The 26118-nt window shown below is 35.6% G+C and overlaps 4 protein-coding genes across 4 annotated transcripts; 3 read left to right on the top strand and 1 right to left on the bottom strand.

Annotated features, from left to right (window-relative positions):
• Nucleotides 1-754: 754 nt before the first annotated feature.
• Nucleotides 755-5220, top strand: LOC112014796 (ankyrin repeat domain-containing protein 2B). The gene is made up of 6 exons (XM_024047189.2): nucleotides 755-942; nucleotides 1040-1089; nucleotides 3363-3514; nucleotides 4328-4540; nucleotides 4638-4786; nucleotides 4902-5220. Exons 2-6 carry the CDS (start codon nucleotides 1053-1055, stop codon nucleotides 5203-5205), a joined length of 855 nt encoding a protein of 284 aa, XP_023902957.2. The 5' UTR covers nucleotides 755-942; nucleotides 1040-1052; the 3' UTR covers nucleotides 5206-5220.
• Nucleotides 5221-5811: 591 nt separating this feature from the next.
• On the top strand, nucleotides 5812-13715 carry LOC136070684 (ankyrin repeat domain-containing protein 2B-like). The gene is made up of 7 exons (XM_065780961.1): nucleotides 5812-5951; nucleotides 6766-6978; nucleotides 7076-7224; nucleotides 7340-7508; nucleotides 9785-9877; nucleotides 13148-13287; nucleotides 13429-13715. Exons 1-7 carry the CDS (start codon nucleotides 5934-5936, stop codon nucleotides 13526-13528), a joined length of 882 nt encoding a protein of 293 aa, XP_065637033.1. The 5' UTR covers nucleotides 5812-5933; the 3' UTR covers nucleotides 13529-13715.
• A 3899-nt stretch (nucleotides 13716-17614) lies between these two features.
• On the top strand, nucleotides 17615-21037 carry LOC112014785 (UDP-rhamnose/UDP-galactose transporter 2). The gene is made up of 5 exons (XM_024047178.2): nucleotides 17615-17970; nucleotides 18473-18657; nucleotides 18740-18940; nucleotides 20154-20315; nucleotides 20418-21037. Exons 1-5 carry the CDS (start codon nucleotides 17832-17834, stop codon nucleotides 20772-20774), a joined length of 1044 nt encoding a protein of 347 aa, XP_023902946.2. The 5' UTR covers nucleotides 17615-17831; the 3' UTR covers nucleotides 20775-21037.
• A 1274-nt stretch (nucleotides 21038-22311) lies between these two features.
• On the bottom strand, nucleotides 22312-22833 carry LOC136070686 (uncharacterized protein At4g02000-like). The gene has a single exon (XM_065780971.1). It carries the CDS (start codon nucleotides 22831-22833, stop codon nucleotides 22312-22314), a length of 522 nt encoding a protein of 173 aa, XP_065637043.1.
• Nucleotides 22834-26118: the final 3285 nt, after the last annotated feature.

The raw sequence follows: 26118 nt of genomic DNA, 5'->3' as shown, positions 1-26118 counted from the left end.
TTCGCGCACATAGCCAAGGGAAGGAGTGCTCGTACTAGAACGAGAGAGAGAGAGCTCCACGAGAGGGAGAGAACGTATTTTGTATTTTAATGACTGCTATTTTGTCTTCACCGTGATTGAAGAAATTCAATTGCTTTTGACAAACTATCATTCTTATTATAAGTTTGTTTTTGTGCATAGAAATAGGATGAGTGGCTAGATTAATGGTCCACAAGTATTTTTTTATTCTACTAAGTTATTTTATTTCTCACAAAAAAAAAAAGTTATTTTATTAGTAACTAAATCTTCTGAAATCTTATACCCCTTAGAAAAGAAATTATTTTGCAAGACAGTTTCAAAAATTTATGCTATCATTTTTTAATAAACAAGTAGGTCCCACATGTGAATAAGAAAGTGCCAAAGTAAAATAAAATGAAAAAAGAAGGTAATTTTGTTTTGATATCATAAATAAATTTCAAATCCTATGGTAACTTATTAAATTTAAAAAATAAAAAATAAACATCTCAGGTATTATTATATATAAATATTTTAGTTAAAAATAAAAAATTGGGCCAAACTTGCGGTCCATTTTTTTTTTTTGGTGCAAAAGACGACATTATTCACTCTCCAAAAAAAAAAAAGGACAATTAGAAATACTGTAGAGCCCAAAGGCAAAAGGCAAAAGGGTCATTTAGTTTTGCATATGGGGAGCGAAGATTAGATGAGGATGGGAATGGCCCACCGAAGCGTTGTTTGTGTGTTTGTATTGGATTTGTGTAGTAGTGTCAGTGTGTGCGTGTACATATGATATATCGGTGGTGGTGAATAATTTAAAGTCCCATCCCATCGCATCCTATATAGGGTTTTGGATTTCTCTCTCTCTATATACTCTTGTCTATATTCTATTTCTCTATTCTGAAGCGAAGGGCAAGGCACAACTGTTGTTTCATTTCAATCTATCAGGTTTGATTGAATTCTCTCTCAAACCCAAAGGGGTTTTGTTTCTTTGTTTCTTTCACTTACTCTATCAATATCAATTTTCATCAATTTCCCCTTTCAGCTTTGCTATTCCGATGGCTTCGAATTCGCCCAAGGATCTTCCACCAGCTGGTAAGCTGCAAGCTTTACCTTACCATTTCCTGCAGTCTCTGTCTGTATCTATGTTCTTATATATGTAAAGGCGGGATGGGGTTTTAATTGGTATATATGATTATGATCAGTCTCTGTCGTCTATGCACTTGTGTGAATTTCAATTTCATTGGATACCAATACTGCCTACCAAGATTTTAATGGGTGTTCAGTCTATAATAATTAATTCTTAGTTCAACTGTTGCTCATTGTTATGGTGATCTCTTTGTGGGAGATTTTGAGGTTTAAGACATGACTAGTACATTTATTTATTAGTCCGAATAATGAAGCGGCAAGTAAGACCCCTATTTGGTTAGACTATCCCAGTTACAAATCTGAATAGCTATATTTTATCAACAAAATATGATTGGAGTCAGATCTGTATCCTCATCAGCGGACAGATCTATAAGAGTCATCATACTAAACCCTTTCTGGCGTATGTCTCCACTCTCTCTTGGAAACAACAAGAGGTGCCAATTGAGTTACAAGCCTCTTGCCACTCTGGATGCTATTAATCATAGATAATAGGAAACCAAAAAAAAAAGAAAAAATTCTTAGGAGAATGGGAAAAGAAGTTATGCATATCCTCAAGGTTTGCTTGAGAAAATGTACTCGTAGAAGTTTGTGGAATTCCATGCTCCCAAAGAGAGTCAATCTGTTAAACCAATACAAAACCAAATGGCTATGAGATGCCTATCTATGAGCCCAATAGTTAGTCACATCCTGTGTACTTGAACATTCTCCTCTTACTAACGAAATGGTTCTTTACTTATCAAAAGAAAATTGTATAAACCTAACAGTTATGAAAAATGTACTCAAGGAATAGGATTCAAAGTAGATCAAGCTAAAGGCTGTACTTAAGAGGCCCAACAGGTGCAGCGAAATTGGTTTTTTTTTTTTTTAATTATTAATTTAAAAATTTTACAATAAAGAAAGACTACAATGGTGTGTCTTTCATGTGCAGTAACATCTAAAGTTGCAGTGAGATCAATTCACTAGTCAAAGAAGATCCATAGCCATTTTTTGCATCCTTTCTTGACCTAATATGCAAGGTATCAGAATGGTTATGCCAAATATTAGAGAAAATTCAAATAATATGGACAAGCTTGACAACAAAAAACTTAAATGTCAAACTCAATAACTGTAATATAATGCAAGGTGACAAGTTTGCCCAACACCACATATGATTTCTTTTTGATAAGTAATAAAGCTTTTACTAGAAATAAAGAAGATACAAAGCACCCTTGTACACAAGCAGCAGTGTACTAGGGTAACTACAGTACCTTCACTGAAATTTAGATACATCTAGAAACTCATCTGAAGTAGAGAAGGAATGACTACTCCATATAGCCATCCAATCATACAAAGTACCACATGCTTTTGAGTCCCTATTAGTCCAGGTCAGACAGATTCTTTTATTACGTTCCTTTGGTTGCATGTATGTATTTGTTTGTGCAAATATAGTAGAAAAATTCAATACAATCTTGTGACTTAAAATATATATATATATATATAAGATTTTTTTCCCCCTTTCCATCCCACAACCAAAAATGGGGAATGATGCCTATTCCTGCTGTCCCTTCCCCCTTAGTCTCTCTTCCTCTGTCCCTCTAAACTCTCAAACAAAGTGTAAAGGTTTGTTAGATTTTTTTATTTTATTTATTTATTTATTTTAATAACGTAGGGAACCTTTCTAAAGAAGAGCCCTTTGGAGTTGTCTCTAGTCAATTTGTCGTCGTAGATGTATATGTGTGTAATTAAAATCCCTTGTAGCTTTTGGCATCTAGGGTTCAAATCCCCTTCCTCCAACTATCATATTTAGACTGTTTTCTTGTAAAACAACCCATTTCTTGGAGGTCCAGGTATCTGCTCAGTGATTAAGTTTTTTTTTTATTTTTATTTTATAATATATATATATATATATATAAATATATTGTTTTCACTTCTAGTGCAGTGAGTTTACTATCTAAACACGTTGTATTTTCTTATCAAAAAAACTTTTATTACCTATTAAAAAAAATTGTTTTTTTATTATTGGTAGTTACCCACGCCCCAATGGGCCTTGAACCCACAACCTCACCCTCCACCTACAACTTACAAGGGGAGGAGGTGGCAGTTGAGCTAGAGCTCATTGGCCTGCTCAGCGTATATGTTTGAATGAGTAATTTTGATTTCAGATCCTTTTTACAGCACTAAAATGATGACTTCCTTAAGATTTTTGGTATACATTCTCACATACATCTTATGCTGCTTAGATGAGAAAGCAGGTTCAGCTGAGAACAAAAATTCCAAATCTGAAACATCCTCTGGGGAGGCACAGTCGGAACACAGAAGAGATGCCTCTCCACCAGGAGCTGGGATTCCAGCCAATCCTTTTGATTTCTCAGCCATGACTGGCCTGCTTAATGTACGATATCTTCTTTCTTTACCTTGATATTAGTTCCTCTTTTTTTTTTCTTTTTTTTTTTTTCTTTTTTTTTTGAATCCAATAAGGTATTTCAGCTAACAATTCTTGTTTCATTTGATACCCATAATTCTTTATTTTTTTTCAGATAATTTTCATTCTGTGATTATATGGTTTAATTGTTCATGAAAAAAGAACTAACATCTGACATATGAAAAGGGAGAAAGAAATATAGGTGATTTGGTTACAATTGCCCATTTATCAGATTACCCTTGGCATAATAAAACTCTAGAAAACTTAATTAAAACTAAACTAGCAACTTTCTAACCTATAGAAAATCAATACTAAGAATCAATAGTAACTAAAGTAGCTTGTTGATGGTGCCAATGAGTTCCTACATTGTAATCTGACTGCAACACTTGAATATCGTTTTCCTTGAACTCTATGCTGGCTGCATCAGGTTGCACTCAGCATGATGCATAGCCACCCAAAAGTCCAATGAGTCCAGGAAACCACAGTTTGACTAGATTGTTGAAAACATGGATTTCATGCTAGGGAAAAGGTTTCATCTTTAATGTTGCTTTTGAATTTGACTGATTAGTAAATAAAAAAGTTTAGAATTTGTTCAAGCTAAAGATGATTGATTTTGTGAAACAGCACAAGAGCAGTTACAAATATAACATTTAATATTCCGTCCTCACCACACCCCCCCCCCCCCGGCTTTCTCTCTCTCCCTGTTCTCTCTTTTCTTTGACATTAGACTTGATCTTGAATTTCAAATTTTAATCAAGGTCACTTCTGTTATTTCTCACATAGGATCCAAGCATTAAGGAACTGGCTGAACAGATATCAAGAGATCCTTCATTCAACCAGATGGCAGAGCAGCTCCAGAAGACTTTCCAGGGTGCATCAGTTGAAGAGGGTCTCCCTCAGTTTGATTCTCAGCAGTATTACAACACCATGCAACAGGTTATGCAGAATCCTCAATTTATGACCATGGCCGAGCGCCTTGGTAATGCATTAATGCAGGTACTTATGACCATTTTCCTTGCATAAGCTTTCAGTGGATGTCTTTATTATAAAAGAATGTCATTCAGTGGAGATATTAAGTCTTATCTCTTCTCAGGATCCATCAATGTCTAATGTGCTGGAGAGTTTTACAAATCCATCAAACAAAGACCAGCTTGAGGAACGAATGGCACGCATTAAAGAAGATCCATCTCTGAAGCCTATTTTAGAAGAGATAGAGACTGGTGGTCCAGCTGCCATGATGAGGTTGGAAATATTTAGATATCATTGTATCAAGCTTTGATATTTTCAGCCTTACAGCGACAGTGGTTGCATGCTACAAACCTTCATTCTTTAAAGAGGGTAAATTCCGGTATTGCAGGTACTGGAATGATAAAGAGGTTCTACAAAAGCTGGGTGAAGCAATGGGTCTGGCAGTTTCAGGAGATGCAGCCACTTCTGCTGAACATTCTGGGCCAGATGAAGCTGAAGATCTGAGTAATGAGGATGAGTCAATTGTTCATCACACTGCAAGTGTTGGTGATGTAGAGGTATTGCACTCCACATTTGCTTTTATCCCCTTGTTCAGGTTTTGTTTCGATAAATTAAGATCAATAAATATTGGTGGAATAATAACGAGTCACCAGTCGGGCTTATGGTCCCTAGAACCATTTTACTGGCTTTGAGAATCACCTCCACCTATCTACTACCTTCCCTTTGGCTTAGCCATACCAACCATTTTGGACAAAAGCCATAAATTTTCACTAAATTAAAATAAGTATTACTATATTAGTGCCGATTCGCTGGCCCAACCATATCTTAGTATTGGCCCACATCTTGGACATGCCACAGACAGTCTGTACAGCCCCCACTAGAGCTTTGTAGTAGGGCTTGAAATCGAATTTTTGCTTTTCATTCTTGTCACTCTGTGGACTTTGATTGGATCCCTCTAGAATAGTTTCTTCCCTTCATTCCTTCCCTCAAGTTTTCTTTTCATTCTTCCTTTGAACGGTTCTTCCTTGCCTCTAGTACTGTAATATGAGAGAGCTCTAAGAGGAAGAAGTCTTCAGTCCTATTGCTTTTTTTATTGGAGTAAAAGTCCTATTACATCTATAAGATAGAGGGTTAAAGTCCTTACTCAATTCCTTCAGTAAAGCAGGATGAGATAGAAGTCAACTTCTTCAATCAACTGTAAGTAGATAGAACTAGAACTCTCATAACTCTATGTCCCCATCCCTTGCCTTTCTCTCTGGGTAATTGCATCTACTCCTANTGCTTAGATGAGAAAGCAGGTTCAGCTTAGAACAAAAATTCCAAATCTGAAACATCCTCTGGGGAGGCACAGTCGGAACACAGAAGAGATGCCTCTCCACCAGGAGCTGGGATTCCAGCCAATCCTTTTGATTTCTCAGCCATGACTGGCCTGCTTAATGTACGATATCTTCTTTCTTTACCTTGATATTAGTTCCTCTTTTTTTTTTCTTTTTTTTTTTTTTCTTTTTTTTGAATCCAATAAGGTATTTCAGCTAACAATTCTTGTTTCATTTGATACCCATAATTCTTTATTTTTTTTCCAGATAATTTTCATTCTGTGATTATATGGTTTAATTGTTCATGAAAAAAGAACTAACATCTGACATATGAAAAGGGAGAAAGAAATATAGGTGATTTGGTTACAATTGCCCATTTATCAGATTACCCTTGGCATAATAAAACTCTAGAAAACTTAATTAAAACTAAACTAGCAACTTTCTAACCTATAGAAAATCAATACTAAGAATCAATAGTAACTAAAGTAGCTTGTTGATGGTGCCAATGAGTTCCTACATTGTAATCTGACTGCAACACTTGAATATCGTTTTCCTTGAACTCTATGCTGGCTGCATCAGGTTGCACTCAGCATGATGCATAGCCACCCAAAAGTCCAATGAGTCCAGGAAACCACAGTTTGACTAGATTGTTGAAAACATGGATTTCATGCTAGGGAAAAGGTTTCATCTTTAATGTTGCTTTTGAATTTGACTGATTAGTAAATAAAAAAGTTTAGAATTTGTTCAAGCTAAAGATGATTGATTTTGTGAAACAGCACAAGAGCAGTTACAAATATAACATTTAATATTCCGTCCTCACACACCCCCCCCCCCCCCCGGCTTTCTCTCTCTCCCTGTTCTCTCTTTTCTTTGACATTAGACTTGATCTTGAATTTCAAATTTTAATCAAGGTCACTTCTGTTATTTCTCACATAGGATCCAAGCATTAAGGAACTGGCTGAACAGATATCAAGAGATCCTTCATTCAACCAGATGGCAGAGCAGCTCCAGAAGACTTTCCAGGGTGCATCAGTTGAAGAGGGTCTCCCTCAGTTTGATTCTCAGCAGTATTACAACACCATGCAACAGGTTATGCAGAATCCTCAATTTATGACCATGGCCGAGCGCCTTGGTAATGCATTAATGCAGGTACTTATGACCATTTTCCTTGCATAAGCTTTCAGTGGATGTCTTTATTATAAAAGAATGTCATTCAGTGGAGATATTAAGTCTTATCTCTTCTCAGGATCCATCAATGTCTAATGTGCTGGAGAGTTTTACAAATCCATCAAACAAAGACCAGCTTGAGGAACGAATGGCACGCATTAAAGAAGATCCATCTCTGAAGCCTATTTTAGAAGAGATAGAGACTGGTGGTCCAGCTGCCATGATGAGGTTGGAAATATTTAGATATCATTGTATCAAGCTTTGATATTTTCAGCCTTACAGCGACAGTGGTTGCATGCTACAAACCTTCATTCTTTAAAGAGGGTAAATTCCGGTATTGCAGGTACTGGAATGATAAAGAGGTTCTACAAAAGCTGGGTGAAGCAATGGGTCTGGCAGTTTCAGGAGATGCAGCCACTTCTGCTGAACATTCTGGGCCAGATGAAGCTGAAGATCTGAGTAATGAGGATGAGTCAATTGTTCATCACACTGCAAGTGTTGGTGATGTAGAGGTATTGCACTCCACATTTGCTTTTATCCCCTTGTTCAGGTTTTGTTTCGATAAATTAAGATCAATAAATATTGGTGGAATAATAACGAGTCACCAGTCGGGCTTATGGTCCCTAGAACCATTTTACTGGCTTTGAGAATCACCTCCACCTATCTACTACCTTCCCTTTGGCTTAGCCATACCAACCATTTTGGACAAAAGCCATAAATTTTCACTAAATTAAAATAAGTATTACTATATTAGTGCCGATTCGCTGGCCCAACCATATCTTAGTATTGGCCCACATCTTGGACATGCCACAGACAGTCTGTACAGCCCCCACTAGAGCTTTGTAGTAGGGCTTGAAATCGAATTTTTGCTTTTCATTCTTGTCACTCTGTGGACTTTGATTGGATCCCTCTAGAATAGTTTCTTCCCTTCATTCCTTCCCTCAAGTTTTCTTTTCATTCTTCCTTTGAACGGTTCTTCCTTGCCTCTAGTACTGTAATATGAGAGAGCTCTAAGAGGAAGAAGTCTTCAGTCCTATTGCTTTTTTTATTGGAGTAAAAGTCCTATTACATCTATAAGATAGAGGGTTAAAGTCCTTACTCAATTCCTTCAGTAAAGCAGGATGAGATAGAAGTCAACTTCTTCAATCAACTGTAAGTAGATAGAACTAGAACTCTCATAACTCTATGTCCCCATCCCTTGCCTTTCTCTCTGGGTAATTGCATCTACTCCTTTTCTATTGCCACCTTAAGTGTATCAAATGGAAGGTCTTTATGCAGTCCATTAAGGTTAGGCTAAGGATACGTTACATTAACTCACTTGAAGAGTATACCCCATATTCAATTGATATAACACACTCAACGCTCTAACCCCATAATCATGGACTCCTTTGCTGACATTTGTGAGATGCAGTTTGCACTTTGCACAGCTCAATAGGCAAATATAAACAGTTCGAAAAGCATTAAGCACACTGGCCTTTGAACCCTCGGGGCAAAGTACAAGTACATGCCTAATTGGAGTAAAGTGCACATTTTTCAAATTTAATGTTTAATAACTTCTAGCAGAAAGATCTGTAACATATAATTAAAAAAGTTCATAGACTCAAAATAGTAATATATTTCACAAATTAGCTCAAATGGATTGTTTAATTGCTCAAAGTTTGAAATTTCAAATTTTAATTAAAATTAGTGTCAATGTCTTAAAAATTTTATGTAGTAAATTTGAAAACATTTATCTATGTACAATATGATAATAATCTAGTCCTATAAAGTTTGAATAAAACATTTTATATAATTCTCTTATGCCTTACAAAATCATAACTGTTATTTTTTAATAAATATCTTTACTTATATATCTTTACACAGAGCGTGACCTAAAAGAATAACAAAATTGCTATGATCAAAATGAAGTACATGGTTCAATCAAAGTATATTCAAAATGCAAAGACCAAAAAGCACAAGAATAGTAAATTATCCTTATTAGTGTCTTTTCATATGTAAATAAAAAATTATTTGTATAATATAATACAAAACCTTAAGAATCATATCTGTTTAATAAATTAATGGTCATGTCATTTCCTTCAAGATCAAGCAACTAATATAATGATTATTTATTATTTAGCAAAAATAATAATAATAATAAATTGCAGCTGCACTTTCTTTTGTGCTTCTTCAAAAAGAACGGAAAAAGTGTGCCTGAGGCATACTCCATTAAGCGAGTTTCACTTCAATCAAGCAATGTGCCTAGACCTTGGGGCATCGAGTTTTGAGTTTTAAATTCATCTACACATTTTTAACAACATTCTTTTTAATTATTTGGAACGATTTAGTATTCAGCTAAATATGTACTCTTTGCAATGTTTTCTGTTATACATTTTAAAAACTTTTCTGGAGTTTCTATCTTGATGATAGAAAGATGAGTACAAGCATTGTATACCTTCTTCCATATATTTGAACTTGGCTCAACTATAATACAAAGTTCATTCAACTAGTAGAATTGCCATCCATACTTGTATAATATTGTTATCAATTTTTAGGCATTAGATTTTGTACCATGATTTTTACGTGCATTTGTACCACCTCTTCAAATGACTGGAATGAAAAGAAAGTTGGGAAGGGGGGAGGGGGAACTTGAAAATATGTACTTTTAAGTGTATTAAACATTCAATATCAGTTGCTCTGTCTTTGAGTTGAATTGCTAAATGAGATGCGGTATGTTTGTTTTCTTTAATTTAATTCAATTGAGCAGATATGCTAGAATTGAAGCCCCTTCACTTTGTATGTCAATTAGGGCTTAAAAAATGCACTAGCCTCGGGTGCGAACAAGGATGAAGAAGATTCAGAGGGAAGGACAGCATTGCATTTTGCATGTGGATATGGTGAGGTATGACATTCTTCTGCAATGTTCTCACCATTTTTATTAATTCTCCCATTCGTAACAGCTCTTTTCTTTTTCATTTCTTTTTCTTTTTCTTTTTTTTCCTTTTAAATTTTAATAATTTCTGGATGATGGACTTTTTAAAGCCTTAGTTAGAATGGTTGGGCTTTTTTGAACTGTGGAAGTGCTTTTTTTTTTTTTTTTCCAAGAATTCCACTCAAGAAAGAGTATTTAACTATTTATACTAGGGAAATCTGGTAGATTTTATTACTTCCTATATGAGCCCCAAAGGTATTGTAGACTACGTACCTTGCATAGCTAATTGGAACAGACATTTTGTGGTAACCCATTAATGTCCCTTTTGGTTCACCTGGATTCAGTGGAATGGGTGTCTATTCATGATTCCTTTGTTTAGTGTTTAGTACCTCAATTTAAATTGAGATCTTAAACTTATCAAAAAACTAAATAAGTAAGTTGAAATCTTGCAGTGAAACAAAAAACAACAAAAATCTTGTACCAACTTGGGTTTGCGATAAAGATTCTGTGGAACCCCAAAATTGAATAAATGAAGCAATAATCTAATATCTAGCCTTTCTAGCCTTACACTTTTGAAGAGTACCCTTTCTAGCCTTCCTACATACTACCTATCCTTATTTACCATACCTATAGCTGTGGTTGATAGATTAGAGCATATTCAGAGGAATTTTTTATGGGGGTCTTCAAAGGAGTGTTTCAAACAATCTTTGGTGACTTGAGAGAAGGTGTGTTCACCTTTAGAGATGGGTGGTTTGCAGATTAGGAAGTTAGTTCACTTCAATCAAGCCCTATTAGGAAAATGGTTATGGAGGTTTGGCCAAGAAGGAACTCATCTCTAGCGGAGGGTTATTGCCACCAAATATGGAGAGGGTCAAGGGGGGTGGAATACTAAAGTTTGTAGATGGGCCCATGGGTGTGGTCTTTGGCGTGGTATTAATGACGGTTGGGAGAGGTTCTCTAAACATTTGGCTCTAGTGGTGGATGATGGCTCTCACATTCTTTTTTGGCATGATAGGTGGATTGGGGATACCTCAGTTAAAATGCTCTATCCTCAATTATATACGTGTTCAAATGACAAGGAAGCTTGCGTTTTTGATGTATTGTGGCATCAAGAGGGTGGAAATGATAGATTTTGGAACTTGAGATTTTATAGGGATTTTCATGAGAGGGAATTAGAAGCTACCTTCTCTTTCCTTGATTTCATTCAGTCTCGGATTCCAAGGGGCATTGGGTGTGATAGTCCCCATTGGTGTCTTAATGGGAATGGTAAGTTCGATATTTGGTCTTTTTACAATAAGATCAGGGGTACTTCTATCCCTAGCTTCCCTTGGAAGGGTATTTGGAAAGTCAAGATTCCTAAAAGGGTGGCTTTCTTCATGTGGACTGCAGCTCATGGTTGGATACTTACCTTGGATAATTTGATGCTCCAGGATCTCCTTCTGGCGAATTGGTGTTGTATGTGTTGCTGTAATGAGGAATTTGTGGATCTTCCCCTCCTACACTGTCTTGTAGCTCACTCTTTGTGGGCGCAAATGCTACAAGTTTTTGGGATCCAATGGGTTATGCCAGGTTCAGTGGAGAGTTTGGTGTTTTGTTGGAGTAATTGGCTGGGGAAATTTTCTTCGGACACATGGAATATGGTTCCTGGCTGTTTGATGTGGGTCGTTTGGATGGAAAGAAATCGGTGCTCTTTTGAGGCTAAAGAGAAATCGCTTGTTCAGTTACAAGCTCTATGCCAGAGTACTCTTTTTGAATGGGCAAGGTGCTGGGGTTCTTCAAATTGTTCTTCTATTTTGGAGTTTCTTACTTCCCTTAGAATTGTCCCTGAAGTTGTTTTTTATATCTTTGTTGTTTTTTTTTTTTTTTTTTTTGCTGTTTCTTGTGTTCACCATCATGAACACGTTGTATTTGCTGTTTTCGTTTTTTTTTTTTTTTTTTTTTTTTTTTTTTTTGCTATTTCTTGTGTTCACCATCATGAACACGTTGTATTTGCTGTTTTCGCTTTTTCTTCATGATTAATACGGTTGTTATTACTTATCAAAAAAATAATCTAATATCTAATCCTATATATAATAGCAGAAGCTTTTACCTACAATTAAGGTTGTTCTGCCATGTAGGGAAAAAGGGCTATCTAAAAATCTGCCACATTTACATTTTAAAAGAGAAAACTCAGAAAAGTCAGTGTTTCGCGCATCTAAAAACTCAAACCCAAACACCACCGGTTTGGTATTAACTGTTTACTTAACACAGTTTCACCAAGCATTAAAAAAAAAAACAAAACAAAACAAAACAAAAACAAAAAAACAAAAAACAAAAAACAAAATCGAAAACCCAAACTGAGACAGTCCATTAAAGATAATAATAAAGGAAAAAGAAATTCCCTAGCTTTGCTTAAAAGGGATCTCTGATCGTGGGCCAAAGTCAGTTGAGTTGATAGAAGTTGACTTGGTTGCAACCCTGACATAAGGCCATTTGTGTATTGGACCATTGGTGCTTGCTTCTGAATCAAAACAAGGCACAATTGTTTCATGAAGATAATGCTATGTTTGGAAGTTTGGAGGGAGAGGAGAGTAGAAGGGAGAAGAGTAGTGGGGAGGAGAGTAGAGGGGAATGGTTATCCTTCATTTTGTTTGGATGTTTTTAAAATTAAGGGGGAGAGAAATAATTAGTCTTTTCATAGTTTGTATTTCTATGCTCTACTCTCCCTCCAAATCTCTCCAATTTGGAGGAGTTAAAAATGAGAGGTTAGAAGTAGTTAGAATCCTTCCAAACCCCTCCAAATCCCTCTCCCTCCTCCCTTAAAAAACATCCAAACAAGGTAATTTAACCTACTCTCCCTCCTCCCTCTACTCTACTCCCCCTCCATCCAAACAAGCTATAAGTTGGCTTATCAGATGGTGCCTATATCAGATGGGTGTCTCTATTTGGTTTGCTCATTCCCCAGCCTGACCCAACCTTGGTTTTTACAGTGCTTATGAAGCCTCATTTGGGAATAATTGCTTGCATGATTGGGTGCTATCAGATACCGCTTTGTCTCTATAGGTGTTCATTGTATGAATTCTACACTATTTAGATGGTGCTAATTCAATTGTTCCAGAAGTTTATTGAAGCAATTGAGATACTAAACCTCTCTTTCTCTCTCTCTCTCTATCTGATGATGGTTGAGGAGAAGAACTGGGTTTTTGAATTTTCCCTAAGAAATTGGCCGATTTTAAGCAGATGCACTTAATTTCATTTCAGGTGAAGTGTGCTCAGGTCCTTCTTGAGGCTGGTGCAACAGTGGATTCTTTAGACAAGAACAAAAATACTGCACTTCATTATGCAGCTGGCTATGGAAGGAAGGAATGTGTGGCTCTATTGCTGGAGAATGGTGCCGCTGTGTGAGTCAACTAATTAAACCTTCTGTTACTTTTATTTTTTCCTTTGTTTTTTTTTTTTTTTTTTTTTTTTTTTTTTTTTTTTTGCTAGATGCCAAATGTGTACTTTCTTTTTTTCTTCAATTTTTTCCTCCCTTTCTGCAGGACTCTACAAAACATGGATGGTAAGACCCCCATCGATGTTGCCAAGCTAAACAACCAACATGAGGTATTGAAGCTGCTTGAAAAGGATGCTTTCCTGTAACTTCTGTAAAAGTGGTGCCTTATGTATGCCTTGGTTCTAGGCTTTTCATTGTGTGTTAAACCAATTTGCTTTGACCAGCATGAGGATGTAGTTACTACAATTTGATGCCTTGTCTATCCTATAATTACTGTGATTGCTACATTGCATGAATTTCATAGTAACATCAACAGGCTTCCTTGGGACAGTATATGCAGGATTTTACAATGTGCCATACCTCCTATCTGTTACTATTACTGAGCTTTACCTCGACAAACAAAGAAGAAAAATAAATCACTTTTGTGCATAAACTGTTACTCTTGCTTTGATCAGCAGTATTAACCAAAGGGTAGGGAAAAGAAATCATGAAGCATTTGAAAGGTTGTTATAATCGGTGGTTATTGAACTTAAGTCTATGGCTTTAAGCCAACTACCAATTTTCATAATAGTTATTAACATCCGAAGTCCATGCAAATAATTCATAATATTTATTGAGGAGAAAGAAAAATAAAATGGATATTTAATAGGCAAAAATACTATTTTGGCCTTTACATTTTAGGGTCATAATCAATTTGGTCTCCACATTTTAATAGCAGTCAATTTGGTCTCTGTTATTTTCAACATGCAATTAATTTGATTTCTATCATTAAGTCACTCACGGAAAATGCTTACATGACAAATAATGTGCATTGTTGACATGCTTAATATTAAAAAATTAAATAAGATGTTGACTTGTATAAATTTTATGGCCACATTAGCGCTGAGATGGCAAAAAAAACCACATCATCTTTTAAAAATAATTTTTTCTTATTTACTAATTTTTTTTCCTTTCTTTACTTTTTCTTTTATCTTTTTGACAATTTCTTTAAAACTTCATTTTATTTTCTAACATTTTTTTACCGTTCTTCTCCAAACCTAGATAAGGCCTCTGTCTCTCTCAATCTCCTTCTCCTCACCTTAATCACTGGTGAATAGCATTAATATAGGGTTTTTTTTTTTTTTGGGGGGGGGGAGATCTCTATAAGAAAAACAAAAACTACTACGAGAGAATAAAGCCAATTTTGCAATCTCACGTGCTGCAACATTAGAAGTTCTACGGACCCAGGAAAACATAATTTACTCAAAGGAGGATGCTAAGGTATGGATGTTATCGATAGTTGTGTTAATCAGCCAACTCGGGATAGGGGTTCCAAGCATAACTTAGTGTCTCCTTCAATGATGATCGAGCTCCATCTCTCTTAGATAGCTAGCTGCATAGCCCACAGGATGGTCGTGGCTTCTACTTGCAAAGGCGAGCAAAGGAGATGCTCCTTGCCCCAAATGAAAATGATGTCCCCCTGTTGATCTCTTGCTACAACTGCTAGAGCAAATTTGATGCTACTAAGTGCAGCGTCCACATTGATTTTGATCCAACTATGAGGAGAGGGAGTCCAAGAAGCAATAGTTGGCTCTACTGAAGTATGGGGTTCTGGAGTGAAAACCTTGGTGATCTCCTTGAACTTGGCATGCACATTGCTGCTAGCTTTGGTCGGGTCAGCTTTCTCTTTTTGGAAAAGAGTGAGGTTCCTAGTCCTCCCTATCTCATCAACAATGAGGGCCATATTTAGTAATATAGTCCAATGTTCCTCTGCAGGAATGGGGGCTTTTGGAGGATCCATAATCAGCTTTATGATGTCTTTATTTAAGGCTAGTGCTAATGTGTCAACTCTTAGACCCCAACCTGCAATGGTCCATAGAGCTCTAGCAAAAGGGCAATAAAAATATAGATGGATGCAAGATTCATATGCTAAGTTACAGAAAATGCATGATGGTTCAATGTGATGTATTCTGTGCTAAAGTTTCACTCTTGTTGGGATAGTATTGGCCCCAATCCTCCAAAGAAGCACTTTGAGGCTCTCTGGGAACTTGGCTTTCCAAAGTTTCTTCCAGTGTGGTTGAGCTTAATTTGAGATGTTTAACTGGCTGAAAGAAGTTTTATAAGCTTATTTAACTGAAAAAAGAAAAAATATCTTTAGCATTTGGAAGCCAGATCAACCTATCTTGTCTAGTACAAAATGGAATTGGGATAGTGAGAATGGCTTGTGTAGAATCAGGTGCAAACAGCTCCTTGATCAAATTAACATTCCATGATCTTGACTCAGGGTCAAAAAGTTGGTGAACTTTGATAGGTAGCTGTGTGAATACTGTATCTTGGAGCTAAGTCTGGCGACCAGAAATTGAGCGATCTTGTGAATACTGTATTCACAAGATCAAATTAACACAGTATTCACAAGATCAAATTAACATTCCATGATCCGTATTTATATTCCTCACCACCATCGCAACTTCTCACAGATCGATCGGAAATTGCGACCCTATGTGGGCGACGATTGGAATATGAGCTAAGCACGAAAGTCGCACAAATCGCACAATGGCATAGGCGATGATGGGATTCATAGGGCAGACTCATTAGATCAGCATAAGCTTGTGACCCACTTAGGTTTTGTGCTTTGATAGGAGTGGGATAGGATCTACTATGCACTCGGGTATTAGAACCCAGATCTGTAAATTTTTTGGGCAAATGGGGGATGTGGGTTTTTGGTCACAATGGCAAGAATAGAGTAACCAACAAAAGAGTGAAGTGGGGGTTGAGCAATTTATGGTAATGGGGTTGGCCTTGTTGGGAAAGTATCTACAAGCTTGGATTCCATGAAAGATAGCTTCTTGTGCTCATGAGTTTTTTCTCTTTTCAACTATTGACTGATGCATTGAAATTTTTTTTAGCTAAAAAAATCCAAGCTTTTTAATGGACTCTAAAGTGATAAGACATTAAGCTCACACTTTCATAATATAAAAAAGAGAAATTTGGAGTTGGGTTCACTAAGTAATTTGAGTTGGTACGCTGGAGAAACTTTAGTAGAGGTTTGATAGCTTTCTCAACCAAATCATCTCTATACAAAGAAGAGTATGAGTGCATGCAGTTAACGAGAGAGACGGCGACCTTATCTGGGTTTGGAGAAGAACAGTGAAGAATGTGAGAAAATAAAATGAAATTTTAAGGAAATCATGAGAAAACTAAAAGAAAAAATAAAAAAAAAGGAAAAAAATTTTGGTAAATAAAAGAAAATTATTTTTGAAAGATGATGTTGCTTTTTTTACCATCTCAGTGCTAATATGGCCATAAAATTTAAACAAGTCAGCATCTTATTTAATTTTTTAATATTAAGCATGCCAACAATGCAAACCTTTTGCCATGTAGGTATTTTCCGTTAGTGACTTAACGGTAGGTACCAAATTGATTACAAGTTGAAAATAACAAGGACCAGATTAACTACTATCAAAATATAGGGACCAAATTGATTATGATCTCAAAATGTAAGGACCAAAATAATGTTTTCGCCTTTTTAATATTGAGGAAAGAAATATTATAAATTCAAGACTTATTAGATTGATGAGATCTGATAAGAAGAGGAAAATCATCCTTGCAAGCTGCCTGCATAAGTGCATAGGTTTTGACTTTCGAGTGGGAAGAGTTTTTTTTTTTTTTTTTTTACCATTAACTGTGACTGAGTAATTGAAACCCAAATTCTTCCCATTGACATGGTGTTGGAGAGTTGTTGAATAGAAGAAAGTTATGAATTGCCAATCAAATGCGTCTCTGAATTTCTAATTGTTGCGAAGTTTAAGTCGATGAATTCAACATGCTAATTCTGGTTTGGTTAAAAGTCAAGTTGAAACCTTTGAAATAGTTTTTTAGCATAAATTTTTTTATGGGGGGCCAAATGCTTTTTACTTCACCCTTGCTTTATGTTGTCGATGTTAACACTACTGTGAAGACAATGGAAAGTCAGCCCAACTGGATTGATTTGTATGGAAGAGATCATCTACTTTTCCAATAGTCAATGGTTGGGAAGGAGGGAAGAAAAGAAACAGAATGAAGGGAAGAGGGAGTAGGAGTGGGAGTGGGGAAATTATCCAATAGTCAACACTTAAAAGTACTAACGTAAAGGTGTAAAAAAGAGAATAATGGATTATCCCCACCCTCACTTCATGTTTATATTTGTTTATGAATTGATCATGTGGGGTTTGAGACTTGGGCTAACATGCTCTAACATGCTGATTGCTGTGAGAGACAGCAACAAAAGGAATATGAACTATGAAGCCAGCCAAATAGAATTTAGAAACAACAAAGCCCTATCAATCACGAAATCAAAATAGAAATCTAGGAGTAAAGTAACTGTAGTGTACTGATTTCTCATCTTAGAAATAAGTTTGCGTTACAAAATACTGAGTGGCACTATACTAAACTGTTGTCCTTCATCTGTGTGAGCGATTTGTGAAATTGTAAATGGAGGAGAGAAAATCACCGTCTGTAAATGTAGTAGTGTCAGATCTAGGAGCATGGGGTATGAACATAATAAGCTCGGTGGGCATTATCATGGCCAACAAGCAGCTTATGTCCCCATCCGGTTTTGCTTTTGCCTTTGGTCAGTTCCTCTCCCTCTTCTTTTCTTTTTTACTTTTATTTGTTCTGATCTATTATCACATAAGATTTAATAACCTTCTGAAGCTTGTAAATTTTTCATTAGCTTTACCAAAACTTTAACCATTACATTTTTACTGCTCAGTTGCTTTAATGTTTTTATAGAAATAAAAGCTGTGACTAACAAGTGATAATTAAACAATCAGAAGCATCTTCATTATCTTCTACATTTTGAAATGACATACAAATGCTGCTTGCAAATTGCAAGTTATGCTAGTGGTTTTCAAATTCAGTAGCTAATAAATATGACTTTGCATCAACTGAAATGCTACAATTCATGAACTTAAAAATAGTATCAAAGCCCTAAAATGCCAATTAGTGCTTTAATGAGTTCACTATAACTGCACTGGTCAAGTGCATGCCGAATTAATATTTAGGAAATTTAACACCATTGTTTTCCTGTAATTCTGTAAAATAATTGATATTGGTTTGTTTCTGATTTCCAGCAACTACTTTAACTGGTTTCCACTTTTCCGTGACTGCATTGGTCGGTTTGGTGTCAAATGCCGCCGGTTACTCCGCATCAAAGCATGTCCCTATGTGGGAGCTTCTTTGGTTCTCAATTGTTGCAAATATGTCAATCACAGGAATGAACTTCAGCCTCATGCTGAACACTGTTGGATTTTATCAGGCACATATCATTAACTGACTCTTAACCATTTTTCTTCTGAAAATTAAGAAAGTATACTTGCCTTATTATTAATCTGGTGCAGATTTCAAAGTTGAGCATGATTCCTGTGGTTTGTGTGATGGAATGGATTCTTCATGGAAAACACTATTCAAAGGAAGTTAAGATGGCTGTCACAGTGGTTGTCGTCGGTGTGGGCATCTGTACAGTGACTGACTTGAATGTCAATGCAAAAGGCTTTCTCTGTGCCTGTGTGGCAATATTGTCTACATCCTTTCAACAAATTGTGAGTGTCACTCAAATTTGTTTTCAGTTTGCTTTGTAATTATAAATTTATAGTGAAATATGCATACATGTCTTGAACAACCTTGCATTTCAATCATTACAACAAGTATGGATTTCCATGCTCCAAGAAAATTTTTAATCTTGATCACCGAAATGCCACCTGATTCCAGCTTTGAAAATTACTCAACAATTAAAGTAAAAGAGGAGAAAACTACTGCATTTTTGAAGCGTTGCATTGCATTTTAAGGGCCCCAAAAGTGACCCACTTATATTAACGCATTGAGTTTAGAACCCCCCACAAACACCCCCCCCCCCTCTCTTTTTTTGTTGTTGTTAAGTTTGTTACCCAAGACGTACAGATACAATATGATTGAAAAGGGTTCCCTATACCTCATACTTGGAGGATATATATATATATATATATATAAGATACAAGTAGCAGTTAAATCCGAGGTTTAAGAAGTGCTCTCACAACCGGAGAGCATATCTTATCAATTAATAACTATGAAGCAGCCTGAAATTTTCCCCCTTGTGCATTGTAGCTACTTAACTTAAACCCAAAATTCTCATTTTGGTGAATAAAAGAGGCATATCTAAGGAGTGCAGACATCAGTCATAATATTAATACTCTACCAGCAAACTGTTTGCCAACTGCACTCTTGTATTTTTCAATATTTATCATCTTTACTTTTTCTGATTCCTCGTCCAACTCTCCAAGTACTCAGTTTTGAAATAAGCAGAATATCATAATTATATTGCATTTTTTTTCAAATTGTGACCTATCATCCAATCCTTGGTCCTCCACATCATAGCTTTAACAAAGACAGGCTTTAAACTTGTAAACAGAGTGCTGGTTGCACTTGGACAAGTTGAAATTTACCTCTTCCCTATTTGTTAGTCTATGTGATGCATGTCCTAATGCATGTGTTAGCATGCAGTTGCGTTCTAACTACCAATGGCTATTAACATTTGTAGTCATATATAAAGTGGAGTTCATATCCAAGACTTGTTTAAAAAAATAAAAAAAAAAACAATGCATTTGTAACTAATATATGTATTGTTGCAAGAGCTTCGGTTTCTGTTTTTTCACATGTTTGAGTTTGTGGGGAGTGGAGACACATATTATATAGAAGTCTGTGCCATTAGTTATTTTACATCAATACCTTAAATAATTGATCTCTGATTTGTATTGCTTAATTATCTTTGAGGAACAGTCGATTGGTTCCTTACAGAAGAGGTACTCCGTGAGCTCTTTTGAATTGCTGAGTAAGACAGCTCCAATACAAGCTCTCTCCCTTCTCATTCTTGGTCCAGTCATTGATTATTACCTTACCGGAAAACTTTTATCAAATTATAAGTTGTCTTCAGGCGCATTTGTAAGTGCTTCTTAAGTTTCTTTAGATCCATGTGCAACCTAATTGTTATTCATTGACTTAGTTCATCAAAAAGTTTCTTATGAATCTTTGGAATTTATACAGTTTTTTATACTACTCTCTTGCTCTCTGGCTGTGGTCTGCAATGTGAGTCAATATCTCTGCATTGGACGCTTCTCTGCCGTCTCTTTCCAGGTTTTGGGCCACATGAAAACAGTATGTGTCTTGACATTGGGATGGCTACTCTTTGATTCAGAGTTGACTCTGAAAAACATACTTGGTGTGGTTCTCGCTGTTGTTGGCATGGTAGTATATAGTTCGGCAGTGGAGGTTGAGAAGAAAGCTAATTCTAAGATTATTCCTGGGAAAGAAAGTCTGTCAGAAGAGGATTCACAACTGTTGGAGGAGGAAAATGGGGAGAGTGGAGTGAACGATGTAGAGCTTGGCAAGTCTATAGGATAGCTTGGCATTTTCACAAACCCAAAAGTATAGCTTCAATTTTTTTTCTTCGAATGGTAAAAAGTATAACTTCACCTTTTTTTTTTTATCTTCTTTGTTGGCCATATATAATAAATCACATGTGAGAGCATATATAATCTGCAGATTTGTATTCATAGAAAATGTTAATAATCTATTACTAGTTTTATCAGGTTTTATTGGTCTGTATTATTTTGGTATATGTCAGGTATTGAAGTTTAGTTGGATTTTGTTTTGAAGTTGTATAACATTTGTACATCTATAGCTAGCATGAGCCATCGTAGATAGATTTTATGAAAGTTTTTATACCAATCATTTATGCCTCCCATGGCTAATATGCCAACGTAGGTTCCAATGGATTGTTTGATTAATTTTCAGTAATGTTTCATAAATATGGCGTATGTGTATCTATACTCTCACATGTATATTTTATCAGATTCTTCAGAAGGACAACAAAAATGCAAAAAAAAGTAACTAATAAATTATTCTGTAATGATTAAAACAATAAGGAACAAATTGAAGGCAGACCAAAGATAAAAGGTGATGATCCGAATGCTTGACTTCAAAACTTGGGATGCAAAGAGACCTCTAGCTACTAACCTGCTAACGCAGGAACAGCAAACCAAGGACCCTCCCAAACCTAAAATGCTTATACACACCAGCCAACTAAAAACTTATAAACTATCCTGTTGAACTCCCATTTCAAGAAGACAAAACTAACAAAAGCAAGATAAGCCCAAGATCCCAACAAGCACCGAAAAGTGCAGACAAGTTAAACTGTCCCAAAGACAGCGCCAGCTAGACCCGAGTTGACTGGTTCACAAAGGCACTTAGGAGCCTGGTTGTTCTCTTCCTCTGAAGCTTCATTCGCTCTCAAGCGCTTTGCTCCAAACTTCAACATCTGGGCGAGAGTTTGATCATCACTAACTTTTCCTTTTGCACGAGCAACTTTTTTCAGATTGCCCTTTACCCAAAATATGTTTTCCTTTTCCATGAGCTTTGGCCTGAAAAATTACACCAACTTGGACAGCATTGGCCAGATTCTTCTTCTCTGGGTTGTCTTTCTCATTTTTATCTAAAGGGGCTTTAGTAGTTGGGCTCCCTTGAGAAATAGAGCCTTTTGGGCTTTGTGAAGCAGGGCTTTTTGGCCCATGGGAGAAAGAGCCTCTATGCTCAATTAAAGAATCCTACCTTAGATGATCACATGACTTCTCACAGGAACCCAAAACACTCAAGTCCTGTCTTGTCGCTACACTCATCATTTGCTATGTAGGTCTACTAAAGGCTTGTACGTCACCAGCAAGTTGTCCATCCGCACATGTGGTGTTATCGCTTCCCTAGGCATCACCTTTCTCTAAGCTTTGTTTCCTGCCCACAAGACCTGTAGCCTCAAGCCATGTTGAAGCATAACCAGTCACCAGCCGGGTCATTTGCTGCACTTCTTACTCATCGGAGCTCACTCGGATTGTGTCCTAGCTCGAGTTCCTTTCTTTGGCTGCAACTTTTGCGGTCCACCTCACCCTTAACCAGTCTCCATATTGATGGCAAGCAGTTTGCCAAACCCCAAATGTTGGGCAATGTTTTTTATCATGCCAAGCTTCCCACAGATGAAGCAAACAGTAGGTAGCCTTTCATATTTGAACGTAAGCCACAGTCGTTCACCTTTAGAGCTTGCAATATAAGCTCCTCTTGTTAGTGGCTTATCAATCTCCAACTCCACACGAACTCTCACGAATTTTTCCTGATTAGATTGCCACGAACGCCTATCGACTTCAATGAATTTACCTAACTTGTTACCAATTTCTTCCCCAACATCTTGAGACATATGCTCAAAAGGAAGACCCCAAATTTGGACCCAAAAGGGAGAATGTGTGAAAGAAATATTTGTGGAAGTCAGCCCTTTTTTCCATCTACAGAGCAAGAGAAGGTTGTTATCAAAGCTCCAAAGCCCACACCTCTCAACCCACTCCATTTGATATTTTGAGCTAAAATTGAATTGGAGTATATTATTTCCAACTTCCACAATTCTCATGTCTGAACCCATTTTCCATGCCGATCTAAGGGTGTTTTTCAGAGCACGTTGGTTCTATTGCCGATCAGAGAGAAGCCACCCAAAAAGACTTGGGGAACATTCTTCCAAGAGGCCGAAGCAGTTTGTGACTGTGATAGGAATAGCTTCTTCTTCTTCTTTTGTAAGTTGCAGGTTCTGTAAGCTAGAGAGAATACTTGGATCCATGACTAGAGATTATTGGCTCTTGCCTAAAGAGAACAAAAGAAAACTATACAACCCCTAAAATGGAAGATTAGGGATGGAACAACTCGTATTCAAATGAGAGGGAAAAAACTCCTACTAGGGAGAAAGAAGAGAAGAGAGTTGTGTACATTAAACTTCCACGATGTGGTTAGGTGATACACAATCTTAATTAGTTTGGAACATGATATCCTAAAGTTTGTATCTTAGATATCCACCATTTGAAAGTTTGGATACCTCACATTCAAGATATTTTCAACATGGTGTATATCTAACATCCACCTTTGGTAAGGTAATACAAAATTCTAATTAGTTTGAAAATCTAATATCTAGACCTTCTAGGGAATTTCTAGAAGATTGTATATTAGATATCCACTATTTGGAGGTTTGGACACCTCACATCTAAAAAATTTTCATTATTGTCTATATCAAACATCCACCATTTGGTAAGGTGATACACAATCATAATTAGTTTGGAAACCTAATATCCAGAAATTCTAGAGAATTTTTAGAATTGTTTATATTAGATATTCACTATTTAGAGGTTTGGACACCTCACATTCAATAGATTTCTAGCATTGTGTATATAGAACATCCACCATTTTTAAGGTGATATGCAATCCTAATTAGTTTGGAAGCCTAATATACGAACTTCTCAAGCAAAACCTTTTAGAGGATTTCCAGAAGTTCGTATATTAGACACCCATTATTTAGAGGTTTGGACACCTCACATTGGGGAGATTTCCAATATTCTGTATTTTAAACATCCACAAGTTGGTTAGCTGATACACATTCCAAATAGGGGTTTGAAAACTAAATATCCACTATTTACTTGGGTGATATGAAATCATATGTAAATTTGAAGTAGGAGTGTGCATGAGTTGGGTTCAGGAGTTTTTCAATCCAACCCACTATGGTTGGGTTGAAAAAAAATTCTCAATCCAACCCAACCTATCATAAGGGTCCAACCCAACACAACCCACGTGGATTGGGTTGGACCTGTGGGTTGGACATTTAAAAAAAAAAGAAGAAGATAAGCATAAGAAAAGCAAATTTATTAGATTATCAACACAAATAACAACAAATTTACTAATCAAACTTGAGCATAGCACCAAATTGACACAAACTATTTGATTAGTGCATCAATCCAACACAAATAAAAGTATATTTATCTATACTATTAATAAGAGGATTCCCCTGTTTTATCTTCAATTTTTGGCATATCAAAATAACCTTATACAAATTTTGAAATAACATACCCTTTAGTTCAAATTTTTTTCTTACAAAAAAGCCACGCGAAAAAATGTAAAAACAATAATACTATCTCACATACAAAAGGGGAAAAAAAACCGTTATTCTCACCACCCATTTGTATTCAAATTTCTGATTCTTATTTGTATTTGTTATCTATTTGAATTCAAATACTTCAATTATCTTTATAAAAAAAATACAAAATTACTGCTTCCAAAAAAAAAACCTACCTCATGTAAAAAGTAAAAACTACTCATTTTTATCCTGAAATTTCTATGGTTTTTTTTTTTTTTTTTTAATTCTTTATAACATTTCAAAAATTTTGTTTTAAAAAAAAAAAAAAAAAAGATAAGCATAAGAAAAGAAAATTTATTAGATTATCAACACAAATAACAACAAATTTACTAATCAAACTTGAGCATAGCACCAAATTGACACAAACTATTTGATTAGTGCATCAATCCAACACAAATAAAAGTAGATTTATCTATACTATTAATAAGAGGATTCCCCTGTTTTATCTTCAATTTTTGGCATACCAAAATAACCTTATACAAATTTTGAAATAACATACCCTTTAGTTCAATTTTTTTACAAAAAAGCCACGCAAAAAAATGTAAAAACAATAATACTATCTCACATACAAAAGGGGAAAAAAAAACCGTTATTCTCACCACCCATTTGTATTCAAATTTCTGATTCTTATTTGTATTTGTTATCTATTTGAATTCAAATACTTCAATTATCTTTATAAAAAAAATACAAAATTACTGCTTCCAAAAAAAAACCTACCTCATGTAAAAAGTAAAAACAACTCATTTTTATCCTGAAATTTCTATGGTTTTTTTTTTTTTTTTAATTCTTTATAACATTTCAAAAATTTTGTTATCCAAATTCTATACAGTTATCACAAATCTTCACCCATCCACACTAATGTATATCGTCTTTCTTTTGTTCAAATCTCAATTTCTTTTTTCTTATCACAATTCTTATCTCAATCAATAAATTCAAATGTCTCTTTGAGTTTTAACTTCTTACTATTCTCTATCTCATTTTTAAACATTATTTCACGTTACCTAATCTCCTTCTTTAAAAAACAAAATACATACAGTTATTTATATATCACTTTTAAGCATTATAACACGAAACCAAAAAAAACAAATAAAAAAAAAAAGTATTATTGCACACGCAAAGTGCATGTAATGAGTCTAGTATTCTTATAAATATGTTGGTAGTTCATCAAACCAAAAGAATAAATAATAAAACTATATAATATATATTTTAAATATTTAACAAATATAGGTGGGTCAGGCTGGGTTTAGCGGATTTGTAAACCTACTAACTTGCACCCAACCCAACCTACCATAAAATAAAAAGTTAGCAACCCAACCCAACCCACTAACCCCTAAAATCTAACTCAACTTAACGGGTTGAATTGGAATGGGTTGGTTTTGGAAGATTGGTGGGTTAGCTGCACACTCCTAATTTGGAAACTTAATATACAGACCATCCATGAGATTTTTAGTATTGTGTACATTAAATATCCACGAGATTTGGAAACAACCCAATGGATGTTCAAGTACCTAAGATCATGACCTTTCTAGAGATTTCCATTATTTTCAAGTCAAATATGCACTATTTGATTAGGTATACACAATACTAATTAGTTTGAAAACTTATATCGAAACCTTTTAGGGGATTTCCAGAAATATGTATATTGGATATCCACTATTGCAAGATTTGGACACTTCACATCCTAGATTTCCAAGGAATTTCTAGTTATGTGTAAATCAAACATCCACAATTTGCTTAGATTCTACACGATCC

This window comes from Quercus suber, unplaced genomic scaffold (assembly GCF_002906115.3).
Source record: "Quercus suber isolate HL8 unplaced genomic scaffold, Cork oak 2.0 scaffold_252, whole genome shotgun sequence".
In the NCBI taxonomy this organism is placed as follows: Eukaryota; Viridiplantae; Streptophyta; class Magnoliopsida; order Fagales; family Fagaceae; genus Quercus; species Quercus suber.
This window is presented reverse-complemented; position numbering and strand designations above follow the sequence as displayed.